This window comes from Mesoplodon mirus, assembly GCF_964341445.2.
Source record: "Mesoplodon mirus genome assembly, chromosome: 10".
Lineage (NCBI taxonomy): Eukaryota > Metazoa > Chordata > Mammalia > Artiodactyla > Ziphiidae > Mesoplodon > Mesoplodon mirus.
In genome coordinates, this window is record NC_138986.1 from 7,701,957 (window position 1) to 7,714,208 (window position 12,252).

Consider the following 12,252-nt stretch of genomic DNA (forward strand, 5'->3'; position numbering starts at 1 on the left):
CATCTTGCCCTGTGACTTGCTCGGGGAGTTTCGGGGGAGCAGGACACACGTGGCCGGGGAAGCGCCTGGCTGGGAGTTGGTCCGACCAGTAAAAGTCTGGACCAAAGGCTGGTCGCTTTCTAAAATAAACTCACCCTTTGACTTTTGGTCGGGGTTGTGCTGAGCTGGGCCCAGCCTCGCTCAGTGGCGTCTGAGCAGCACAGGAGACAGCACTGGGACTTCTCTCGCCAGAACAATGCCGACGGTGGACGACATCCTAGAACACATAGGGGAATTCAACTTTTTCCAGAAACAAACATTTCTCTTCCTCTCTCTGCTCTCTGCCGCCTTCACCCCCATCTACGTGGGCATCGTCTTCCTGGCCTTCACCCCGGACCACCGCTGCCGGAGCCCCGGGGTGCCCGAGCTGAGCCGGCGATGCGGCTGGAGCCTGGCCGAGGAGCTCAACTACACGGTGCCGGGCCCCGGGCCCGAGGGCCAGGCCTTCCCCCGCCAGTGCCTCCGCTATGAGATGGACTGGAACCAGAGCGCCCTCGGCTGCGTGGACCCGCTGGCCAGCCTGGCCGCCAACAGCAGCCTCCTGCCTCTGGGTCCCTGTCGGCACGGCTGGGTGTACGACACACCTGGCTCCTCCATTGTGACCGAGGTAGGTGATCATGGGACTTAGAAGGGATGGAGAAAGCAAAGAGTGCAGTTTTTCTTAAGGAAGAACCCAGGGAGGGCCAGATGTGCTCTTTGGACTCAAAGTATCTTATAAAAAACAAACAAACAAATTAATTAATTAATTAATTAAAATAAAATCCTAGTTTGCAAGAAAACGTACATCCTCTTATTTGTCTGGCATTTGAGCAGGTGAGTTTAAGCTTTAAATTCTGACAATAATGATTCTGGTGTATGCAAGTCTCAGTGGTAAGAAGCAAGCAAAAACATCAGAATTCCTGGAAATTATGCCAGGAAAGGGAAAATTTTCAAGCCTCCTCTTTTTCTGGAAGCCCCGACTTCCCCTCCACTCTGCCATGGTACAGATGGACACCTGACACCTCATGGAACTCACCTGAATGGGTGCCTTACTGTGATACAACGTACTTTTCTCTCGATGGCTAATTTTTTTCTCTTTAATTTGCTCGAAGTATCCATATCAAACCATTTGGGGTTGGAGCTTATGCTATGGTACTATTATTTTATTAAAAACTACACTTGGCATTAACATCTAATCATGAGGCCTCTTTTCAATAAATAGAAAGAAAAAATGGAGACTTGCTGTTTTAAAATTTTTTATTGGAATACAGTTGATCTACAATGTTGTGTTAGTTTCAGGTGTACAGCAAAGTGAATCAGTTATACACATACATATATCCACTCCTTTTTACATTCTTTTCCCATATAGGCCATTATTACAGAGTATTGAGTAGCGTTCCCTGTGCTCTACAGTAAGTCCTTATTAGTTGTCTGTTTTATGTATAGTAGTGAGACTTGCTTTTATTGGAGACAAAGCAAAATGGGGGGATAAAATTATTCTGCAAATACAAAGAAAGCCAGGTGCCTGGCTTAACTTAAAAAGACTGCTTGGATGATGTGAAGATATTCTGTACAGGCATTAAGGTAGAAGAGCCATTTGAAGGATCTAAAATGGTCTGATAGTTACATGAAATGTGGAGGATTGAAGATTTAACACCATAAAACTTTTTTTTTCTTCTACAGTGATTCTTTATTTCCAGCCTCCATTGGCTTAACATGTTTGTGATTTTTGATTAAACAAAATCATTAAAAAGTAGAAATAATGTTTAACCAAGTATCTGGGCATCCTGTGATCCAGTCAAGTTGACACATGAAATTAACCATCACAGGAAGCTACCTGTTTCTTAAGGCCTGGACCCAGAAAATGGCAAAGTATAACTTCCACCACATTCTGTTGATCAAGTACCATAAAACTTTATTTTATTATTATTATTTTTTTTTTTTGCGGTACGCGGGCCTCTCACTGTTGTGGCCTCTCCCGTTGCGAAGCACAGGCTCCGGATGCGCAGGCTCAGCGGCCATGGCTCACGGGCCCAGCCGCTCCGCGGCACGTGGGATCTTTCTGGACCAGGGCATGAACCCACGTCCCCTGCATCGACAGGCAGACTCTCAACCACTGCGCCACCAGGGAAGCCCCATAAAACTTTTAAGAGGCTTTTGCAGCGTGGTTCATGTCATTGTTCATACAGAGATGGGAGCCTGAGGCCCAGAGCAGAGAAAAATTTTGCCCAAGGCCACAAAGTGAGAAAGTTAGTCCTTAGCCCTAGAAAGGGGTTTTCTCCCGACCTCCAGGCCAGCACCTGTGGCTCCCCAGAACCGTCTCCTGTTCCAAGTGAGGACAAAGGTAACAGCCATTAGTAAGATGCTAATTCCCCTAATTTAAAGAGACACTGAACAGCCTGGCTTCCTTAGGCCAACGCTTGTATGTGTCCACACACCTATTTAATAAAATTACAAAGAGAAATGGTTTGTGCGTAAGTAATTACCCAATTTCAGCTCATTTAGCTAAAACAGAGTTCAGCCTGATGACGTACCGCTAGATGGAATGCTAAACAGACTGCGGGACACATCTTCGGGGTTGTGTAAAGACAGTTAACACGAGCAAGAAAAGAGTTGGTTTACTGTCATCCAGTCACATCAGTGCCATGCAAGGAATACCTCCTGAGTTCCCTGGGTTGAGCTGTGTCTAACAGAATTTTGTTTTCTTTCCCTCCCAACCCTGGACACCCTGGCCCCTCGCAGTTTAACCTAGTGTGTACCAACTCCTGGATGCTGGACCTGTTTCAGTCGGCTGTGAATGTAGGATTTTTTATCGGTTCTGTGGGTATCGGCTACATAGCAGACAGGTAGGTACAGTACAAAAGTGGTGGAATGTAATCAGTCCAAGGAGAGCGCTTGGATTCACCTGCCCCTGCTTGAATACCATCCATTCCCAGAGCACACAGACCACACTTCCCTGAATTGTCGTGACGGTCTTAGATTTCTCTTACAGCTTTGATTAGCATGACCAATGTCTTTATTTTCTAATTCTCTTGGATCATAGAGGGATGTTTCAACACTGGGCAGCAGTGTTTCCTTGTGGGCTGTCCAGAAGCTTAGAGTTAGAAGGGAGAGTGATAGAGGATTTGATCCCTTTTGTAATCCCAGTTCTTTCTTTGGCCTCATGCCATCCACCTGGTCGTGCATCTTCAGGGCCTCTGAGCTCTGTGCCGTCCTCTGCTTGCCTCTCCTGTGCTGGAACCAGGTAGAGCACAGTTCTTACCTGAGCCTGTGGCATTGCAGGATTCCTGAACTGGGGCCCTGGGGCCACATGTAATTATATGTCTGGAACCTAAGATATAATTTGGTGAAAGGGAAACAGGGTCTGCACACCGGCAGAAGTAAATATCCACTTCCCTACTGTCATGTCCCTGGAGAGAGATGAGGAGAGACCTCTCCACATGGAATGTGCAGCAGGTGGTCCTCACGCATGGGTCCGTGTCTCCGGGAGCTAGTTTTCAGTGACTCATACTAATCGAGCTGTTCCTATGTCTTTTATTTATCCACTATTTTGTAACCCCAGGTTCCCTGGGCTGGAAGCTCCTCATAAGGTGCATCTTTACTCTGTTGATGATCAGTTAGACATTATTAGGAGTCCCCCAAAGGGAAAGGAACAGGAAAGGTGGCTTTATACTTGCTAAGCACCTTAGGTAATTTGGCCATCAGTGCTAACTATTTAATATTCCTGATACTGACTGTTTATTGAGTATTTCCCATGTTTCAGGCACCGTGTGCAACATTTTGGAGAGTATCATCCTCTTTAATCATTAGTCACCTAGGGAGAGAGTGAAATAGTGCCATATAACTGTCTAATAAATATACAATCTTTTATAATTTATTATAAGCTATAACTATATGCATTTAATTCTGAAATAAGTGGTAAAGTAAATACACGTTACGCTTGTTGCCTTCCCCAACTATATCTTTTTTTTTTTTTTTTTTGCTGTACGCGGGCCTCTCACTGTTGTGGCCTCTCCCGTTGCGGAGCACAGGCTCCGGATGCGCAGGCTCAGCGGCCATGGCTCACGGGCCCAGCCGCTCCGCGGCATGTGGGATCTTCCCGAACCGGGGCACGAACCCGTGTCCTCTGCATCGGCAGGCGGACTCTCAACCACTGCGCCACCAGGGAAGCCCCCAGCTATATCTTTGATACAGATAAACCAAAAGCCGTGAGCTTCATATGAGATATAGATAGAACATTTTCTCTGATGATACTACAGTCTGGATTAAAACTTGCAAGTGTGTTAAAGATTAGTAAGGACGGCTGAATCCATCACACCCTCAGGGGCGTCTGAACTGTCACAGCCGGGACCCCCTGTGGCAGCAGGAGGGAAGGTGGCAGTGAAGGTGCTGGGTCACGAGGCAGCCCCGTGCATCACATCACTTCTATAACTGTCTGCTCAGCCTCCCTTCAAAGGCTCCTCCTGGGACGCTGTGTGGCCAAGAGGCTTGTGAGGTGCAGAGGAAGGTCATTCGCTTTCACTTTTATTGCCGCAGAACTGGAAGTAAGGCCAGTGGTTTGGAAATGACCCCTGAAATGACCCCTGAAGTCTCGCGAGGCGCCCTGACGCGGGTGGTCGGGAGTGCGCCCTGCCCCCCGCGGGTGGCGGTCTGGGCCCCTGGCTCCCGGTTCCCTCTCCACTCTCTCTTCCAATGTAAGGAGCAGATTCTAACCCTCAACTCGCCAGCACAGAAGTGAGCGAACAGGGGACTGAGCTTCACAGCTGGTTAAATGAATGCGTTGATTATTCCCATCCCGCTCAGGGTAGAAGACCGATTATCATTCTCTTCCTGACTTAAAATCCCTGGTCAAGGGCTTCCCTGGTGGCGCAGTGGTTGAGAGTCCGCCTGCCGATGCAGGGGACGTGGGTTCGTGCCCCGGTCCGGGAAGATCCCACATGCCGTGGAGCAGCTGGGCCCGTGAGCCATGGCCGCTGCCCCTGCGTGTCCGGAGCCTGTGCTCCGCAACGGGAGAGGCCACGACAGTGAGAGGCCTGCGTACCGAAAAAAAAAAAAAAAAAGAAAAGCTGGTCAATTACCACCTTCTTAGATGACCTCATGATTTTGTTCCTATTGTTGAAATCTCCCATGCAAAATTGACTACTCATTATTCTTCTCCCCAAAGCTGTGTACAGCCCTCTCTTTCTTTTTCTTAAACTGTCTGAAGTCTGGTTGGTTGCTGCCCCCTTCTCTTCTGTTTGTGAATGCAGGTAAGGGTGCGTAAGAAGGCAACCACCCTACGGGTCCGAAAAGGACACTATCTATTGCACATTTAATGCCTATTACTGAATAATTGTCAGGGTTTATAGAATGGAACAAGAATCTCATGGAAACCCATCTGATGCTACAGATTAAAGCAACACTAAATAAAACAGATTGTCAGCTATGAGGAATTTTTAAAATATTGTTACTGAGCCCAAGTTCACTCTGCTCGCCACTTGACAGGCCAATAAATTGGAGACGAAGTGTTGACACAAGGAACACGGCTTTATTCAGAAAGCCAGCAGACCGAGAAGATGGCAGGCTGGGTCCCCAAAGTAACCAGCTTATCGGGGTTTGGATGCCAGTTTGTTTTATAGAACAGAGAGGGGGAGGAGATGAGGAAGTAAAGTAAAAACACCATAAGTTTTGCAAATATCCCCTGGAATGGCCAGCCTCGGGGAGGGGATGTGCTCATTTCTTCTTCCTTGCAGCCATCAGCAAGTGGACAGGGTCCAGATGTTTCCCTGAACAAAGGCACTTTGGTTTAACATTCAGGCAGAGGGGCAGGGTTCCCTGAGGCAGGCCATTATGTAGAGACAGTATCACTTTAGTGAACAAAAAGAGCAGAAAGCAAAGGTTAAAGTCAAAGAAACAGATCCAACATGTAGTCAGACTTGGTTCTCTCCTGTAACAATATGACCTAACAGCTGATGAAGGTGTCTTTTGGAAGAAAGCCAGGAGCACATTATGAACAGGTTATAATAAGAATACTGAGCCTTACACCAAGTCGACTTTCTGAAGGTCACCTTTGCAAGTAGAAGGAGGGAGGGACTGGGGATACATGCTAGAGATTTTGAAAATAAACCTTTTGTAAGATGTCTAATTTGTTTCATCATTCAAACCTCCTAAAGAATGATTTTCAGAATCACCTGACACCAAAAAAGTAATATCTCACCAATTCAAGGTTTTTTTACCCTAATGGTCAGTAATTTAGTGTGAGGCTTGTAAATGTTTAACAACTGACTCTCTAAAGGAAAAAGCCTCAATTTGTAGGGTTTGTTGATCTCCATGTTGTCAAGGCTCCCACAGTGGTCCATTTCAAGCTACCAAAGTGAGGTCACTGAACACAGAGTTGGCTAGGCATATTCACCATTCTATGGTATTTCCACCATACAACTACAACAGATAGACATAAAAAACTTCCTGAGCATAGATAATGGTCAAACACAGTAAAATAATTAGGAAGAGATGTTTTGCATATGTATTACACGTGTTTTAGCAAAATTTACTTTATTGTAAGTGTGTACTTTCATTTTTAATAATGGCTGTGTTTAACAATCAGCTCACAAATTTTCTGAAAGTCTATCAATCAGCTCTCAAGAGCCAGCACTGCACTGTCCAGATTTCACAGTGGAACGAGATCAAGGCAGAATCAAAGTCCCAGTGGGTCGCAGTCAAACTTACTCAACTCTGTGGAATCTTTCAAAACTAGCTCTCCCCTACGTACTATGTGCCAGTCATCTTACTGGGCATCCCTGTGTGTTACATTTCACTTAGGATCATAACAGCCTTTGAAAGGAGAGTTTATTATCCCATTTGCAGATGAGGAGACTGAGGCTCAGTGAAAGGAAAGCAGTGCTTCCCAAATGGTAACGTCCATATTAACCACCTGGGGTTTTGTTAGAGTTATGATTCTGATCCAGTGGGTCTGGAGTGGGCCTGAGAATCTGCATTTCTAACCACTTGACCGTGATGCTGATAGCCCCAGACTACAGTCTGAGTAGCAAGTAGCTAAAGGACTTTTGAAGCCAGCAGTCCTGGAGTTCACACCCCATTCTCTTTTATTTGCTCTTCGTTTTTCATTTAACCACTTAAGTGGTTCTGTTGTGGGAGGGTAGGAAGTGGGGGGAAGGTTCTCGAACCACTCTCCCAAATCACCAAAATTTCTTCCAGCCCTGCCCCATTGTGTTTTTTCATTTCATTTTATTTTATTTTATTTATTTATTTTTGGCTGTGTTGGGTCTTCGTTGCTGCGCGCGGGCTTTCTCTAGTTGCGGCGAGCAGGGGCTACTCTTCGCTGCAGTGTGCGGGCTTCTCATTGCGGTGGCTTCTCTCGTTGCAGAGCACGGGCTCTAGGCGTGCAGGCTTCAGTAGTTGTGGCACACGGGCTCAGTAGTTGTGGCTCGCGGGCTCTAGAGCACAGGCTCAGTAGTTGTGGCGCACGGGCTTAGTTGCTCCACACATGTGGGATCTTCCCCGACCAGGGTTCGAACCCGTGTCCCCTGCATTGGCAGGCGAATTCTTAACCACTGCGCCACCAGGGAAGTCCCTGCCTTATTGTTTTAATAGCATTGTGTCTTTATGTGAACATGTCCCCTAGTGAAGCTGTTCTGCATTGGTAGATTCGATTCTCTGAAGGTTTCCATGCACTGAGTTTCAGATGGTGAATGTTCCCTCTCATCAGCCATGGGATTTTGTCCATATACAGGAGCATGATTATGGTGCTTTGGGATTGGGCTGAGTCAACTTTGGAAGTTGAAGAGTTATCACTTCAGCACATACTTATCAATTCTTTGAGGGTAAAGGGAGGGGTCCAGGAAGAAAGGCTAAAACATTGTGCTGATGTGACTTTGGAAGGCTGTGGATAAACGTCCAGGGGGTATATGCTTACAGTGGGGAACCACTGACTGAGAAGTTTAAAATGATGTGGTCAAAACAGGGTTTTCAGAAGTTTAGCAGTTTACATGAATTACTAATGAGACTGCTTGATCTTTAAATTTCAGATTTAAAGCCTTAATAATCCCAAGTAATTATTAACAATGTTGTGGATTCTTTTCAAATGGTCAGTTCGTTTTGAAATGGTCACTAGAGCACAAATTGCCTGAAAGAAGAGCAGCGATTAAAAAATGTCCAGCCACATCAAATGTGCACTGCTAAGGACGTGGCGGCACTAGTGACATTCAGTTTGAAGTGGATAAACAAACAAAAATTAAATAAGACATCGCTGTGCATGAAGAATTTTTAAAATATCCACTAACAGCTAATTAGGGCGTCTCTTAGAACAAAACCAAGAGGACGTGATGAAATGTGGAAAAAAGAGACTGAACCTCAAGTCAGCTTTCAGAGAGGCAGCTTCGCAAAGGGAGGGAGGGAGGGAGGAGGGCTGGGTGCGAAGCTCTTTAGATGTAATACCACACTTAATCCCCTGGTCAGGCTGGGTCAAATAGCTCTTCTCCAGATGAAGAAACTGAGAAAAGCCACATAACTCGCCCGACCTCCCAGTCAGCGGTAAGGCCAAGGTTAAACCCAGGTTCCCACGTTTCCATCTACTCTGTGCACTGAGACACTCTCCAGGTCCCTAAACCGATGGGACCCAAGTCTCAAATAAAATGTGCGGGAGCAATCCTGCTAAGGTACTCCACGGCAAAGGCCTATGGGATGGCAACAGGTGAGATGATGACAGTGCCACACAAAAGACCGTTTCCATGGAGACACACAAATACCATGAAGTCCAAAGGCAGTGTTGAAAATGGATGGGGAAATACATTGAACACGGAATTTTGTTTTTTCTAAAGCAAAAGCTCCTCAGTGGGCAACTAGTTGAGACTGTTGGTGCAAAGGCCCAGCTCATGTGATGACAGAAGACCTAGATGGGCCCTTGCGGCGTTCAGCACTGGGTGGCCTGAAGAATCACCCCCTCCCCACGTACCCTCCACAGTGGGGGGCTGAGAGGTGCTCCAGCCCGGGGTGAATGGGCCTCACTGGGCTTCAAGTTTATACATAGTGCCCTGGTGCAAAGTCCCGATGGAACTGACCTGAAGTCAGGGATTGTCTTGGTGGGTATGAGTCTGTACCTCCTGAATTTCCATAATTCAGAGATAACCTCCACTTTAGTTTAGAGTTCCATAACTTCCATGATTTTTCTACAACCCTCATGAATCTAATCTAATTCCATTCCCTCTCTTTGTTTTCTCCTTGCAGGTTTGGCCGTAAGCCCTGCCTCTTGATCACAATCCTCATAAATGCTTCATCTGGAGTTCTCATGGCTATTTCCCCAACCTATACATGGATGCTAATTTTTCGCTTGATCCAAGGACTGGTCAGCAAGGCAGGCTGGTTAATAGGCTACATCCTGAGTAAGAACGCTTGTGATTGTAGCTGTGGGGGACATTGTTGGCAAAATATAGTCAATCACGTGAGGGTAGCTGCACAGGAAAATGGACTCAGCTTCAAGACAATGTTGAAAGAATTTTCTTCTGTATCAAAAGAATTTCTGAAATCTTTTCAGTAAACTCATTCTGCATTCCTCCTAGAAAGAAAACAATGAAGCAGGAATGAGAGTAAACATCATGCCATCCAAACTCTTATATAACTCTTCAGGAATTTTTGTTTTCTGTGCCCTGGGGTGTACCACAGAGAGGAAATCTAGCCTTCAGGCTTTACAGAGAGAAAATTCATTGATGAGAATATATTAGATTTATAAGGGGCTTTATTAATTTGAGTCCATCCATTCTAGCAAACCACAGTTATCTCCAATGTATATGCAAGGAAACCAAGGATAGAAGTACTGTGGTCAGTCTCGGTTCCTCAGCGAGCCATGTGTAGGACCAGGAATATCATTTACATCCTACTCATTAGGAACCAGGGTTATGCTTAAGCTCCATGGATTATAAGAGAATATTTGAATTATAACAGCAGAGCATCTGTAAATTAATATTAAGGAGAATTGCCGCCACAATTAGATCTTGGGAATTCACTCCATCATTGCGTGCCCTTCTGCTACATTCAAATAGCATCCACACAAAGGGAAATGGACACTGAAATTAAAATAATATTAATCAATCTTTCATTTCGCACAGGAGAACTAGAATATGTGTGCTTAAAATATGACCCAGTAAAGTTAATTTGGGGGATTCTATGAGATGAAGAGGAGATGGTGACTAATATCTCAGGTGCCTGTCATGGTCATCACCTGATCTATGTCTGGGCAACAAAGGAATTAATGTACGCAGTTATTCGATGGGAAGTTTGGTTTCTCATACACGTGACATGTAGAAATATGTAGAATTTGAGTTTAAATTTCATCCTTCTCCCATTAATTTCTTCTCCAGTCCCTCTGGATGTCCTTAAGGTGCACCTGTCATTCACCCTCTTTCTACCTGCCACCCCAAGACCTCATCCATGACCGCAACCACTCTGAAAGACAGACATTTCTATTTATTAAGCATGTACATAATTTTGTCTGTTTTTCTAAAATGCTTTTGGATAATTCACAGTGATTTATAGAAATAATTTTAGAGTGCATTTCTATTTGGTTTACAAATAGTTGAAGTCTTTAACATGATTACCAAACATTTAAAGCAAAACTCTGTGGTTCATGGAATATCTAGAATCTCAATTCTAGAATATCTGTAATATAAAAATGACTATTTCTTAAATCCATGTACCACAGACTTCATACTTCTGCCATGCTGTAGTCATGGGATTGGATAAGGCTGATTATTATACCATGTACAGTGTTATGCTCATACACCAGGTCTTGGAAAATAAACAGCCTGATTCATAGTGTTTTCCAATTTCTAAGTTGTAAATACTCCCACCATGACTGCTTTTAAGATACCAATGGGTTAAAAACCAGCTTGTAAAATTCCTGAAAATTTAAAAATCAGTTCTTGCAAGCCAGTACTAGCCGACTCCGGTCAGCTTGGAACCCCACCACCAGGTTTCCAAGCCATTTAAACACATTAACAGGATTGCCAAGAAAATGTTTAACTCATGTAAGAGGACAAGTTATATTGAGCTATTCATTTACGTGAAAATCATCTATGCTCTAAAGTCAATGTTTACCCCATGTAATATGGGATTATAAGATTTTACATTAATTAACACAACAGCAGGAATCATAACAAAATAGGTCCCAAAGAACATTTAAAAGTTTTCAGAGGGCTGTATAGAAAATTCTAGAACTTGGACTACTTTTTGAGTTGGCATTCTCATTTCCCCATAGTTAGACAGCCAACGCACTGTCGTACTGACTTGCGTTGACCATGTGGGTTCTCTCTGCAGTTACAGAACTTGTTGGGCTGAGCTACCGGAGAACGGTGGGGATTTTTTACCAAGTGGCCTTTACGTTTGGGCTCCTGGTGCTCGCTGGGGTGGCATACGTCCTTCCGCACTGGAGGTGGCTGCAGTTCACAGTGACTCTGCCCAACTTCTGCTTCTTGCTCTATTACTGGTAAGTCCACGTGGAACAAGAGGAGATAGACTGAGATATTTTATTTAGCTAAAGAGACCGTCTTCCCCAATGCACACCATCCTTCGAAACTAAGATATCCTTCACTCTTCTGTTTCACAGGAAACCCAGGTCCATGTTTCAGGGATAAAAATCATAAGCTTTAACCTGTCTTCCCCTATGGAAATCAGATGTTCTTTCACTTTGAACTTAAGAGTTTTATGACTTGGATCTCACATTTTTCACCTTATTTTTGTGGTGTTTAAAGTAGCTTCCAGTAACCATGATACCCTTTAAAGAGACTGACAATATTATTGTTCTTATTCTGCCCCTCCTCAGAAGAAACTTCAGGACAGAGAAGGGGAAGTATGGCACTTTTGTCACCACTTCCAATACCATGCCCAAAGCAGACATCCCCAATCAATCACAGCAGTCTTTATCCCAGATTAGGCCAACATGGAACCCCAGAGAGACCAAACCAATCAATCAGAGTTACCAGGGCAAGTGAAATATGTTTGTCACCCCTGCCCACGGGAAACATGGAAAACAGTAAAAACAGAAGAAACTATCAGAAACTCTAATGCAAGTTTACCTGAGATAAAGCAAGAGGGATGCTAAGTTATCAATCAAATCTCTCTCCTATGAAAAAACCCACTTATTTAGCTCCTGGACATATCTACCTGTTCTTCCCATAGTTGTCTTGTCTAAGAATTAAACATCTCAACCCTTCCCAGGAAGCCTATTTCTCCTCCAAAAGCCAG

The 12,252-nt window shown here is 44.7% G+C and overlaps 1 protein-coding gene across 1 annotated transcript in view; it reads left to right on the forward strand.

The window, feature by feature from the left end:
* Nucleotides 1-235: 235 nt before the first annotated feature.
* LOC309811036 (solute carrier family 22 member 2-like) overlaps nt 236-12,252 on the forward strand; it is a gene marked incomplete at both ends in the record, with an annotated part of 28,051 nt that continues 16,034 nt past the window's right edge. Inside the window, 4 exons of the mRNA XM_082633513.1 lie at nt 236-646; nt 2,761-2,864; nt 9,241-9,395; nt 11,326-11,494. Of these exons, the coding sequence (XP_082489639.1) occupies nt 236-646; nt 2,761-2,864; nt 9,241-9,395; nt 11,326-11,494 (839 nt within the window). The remainder of the gene's footprint in view (nt 647-2,760; nt 2,865-9,240; nt 9,396-11,325; nt 11,495-12,252) is intronic.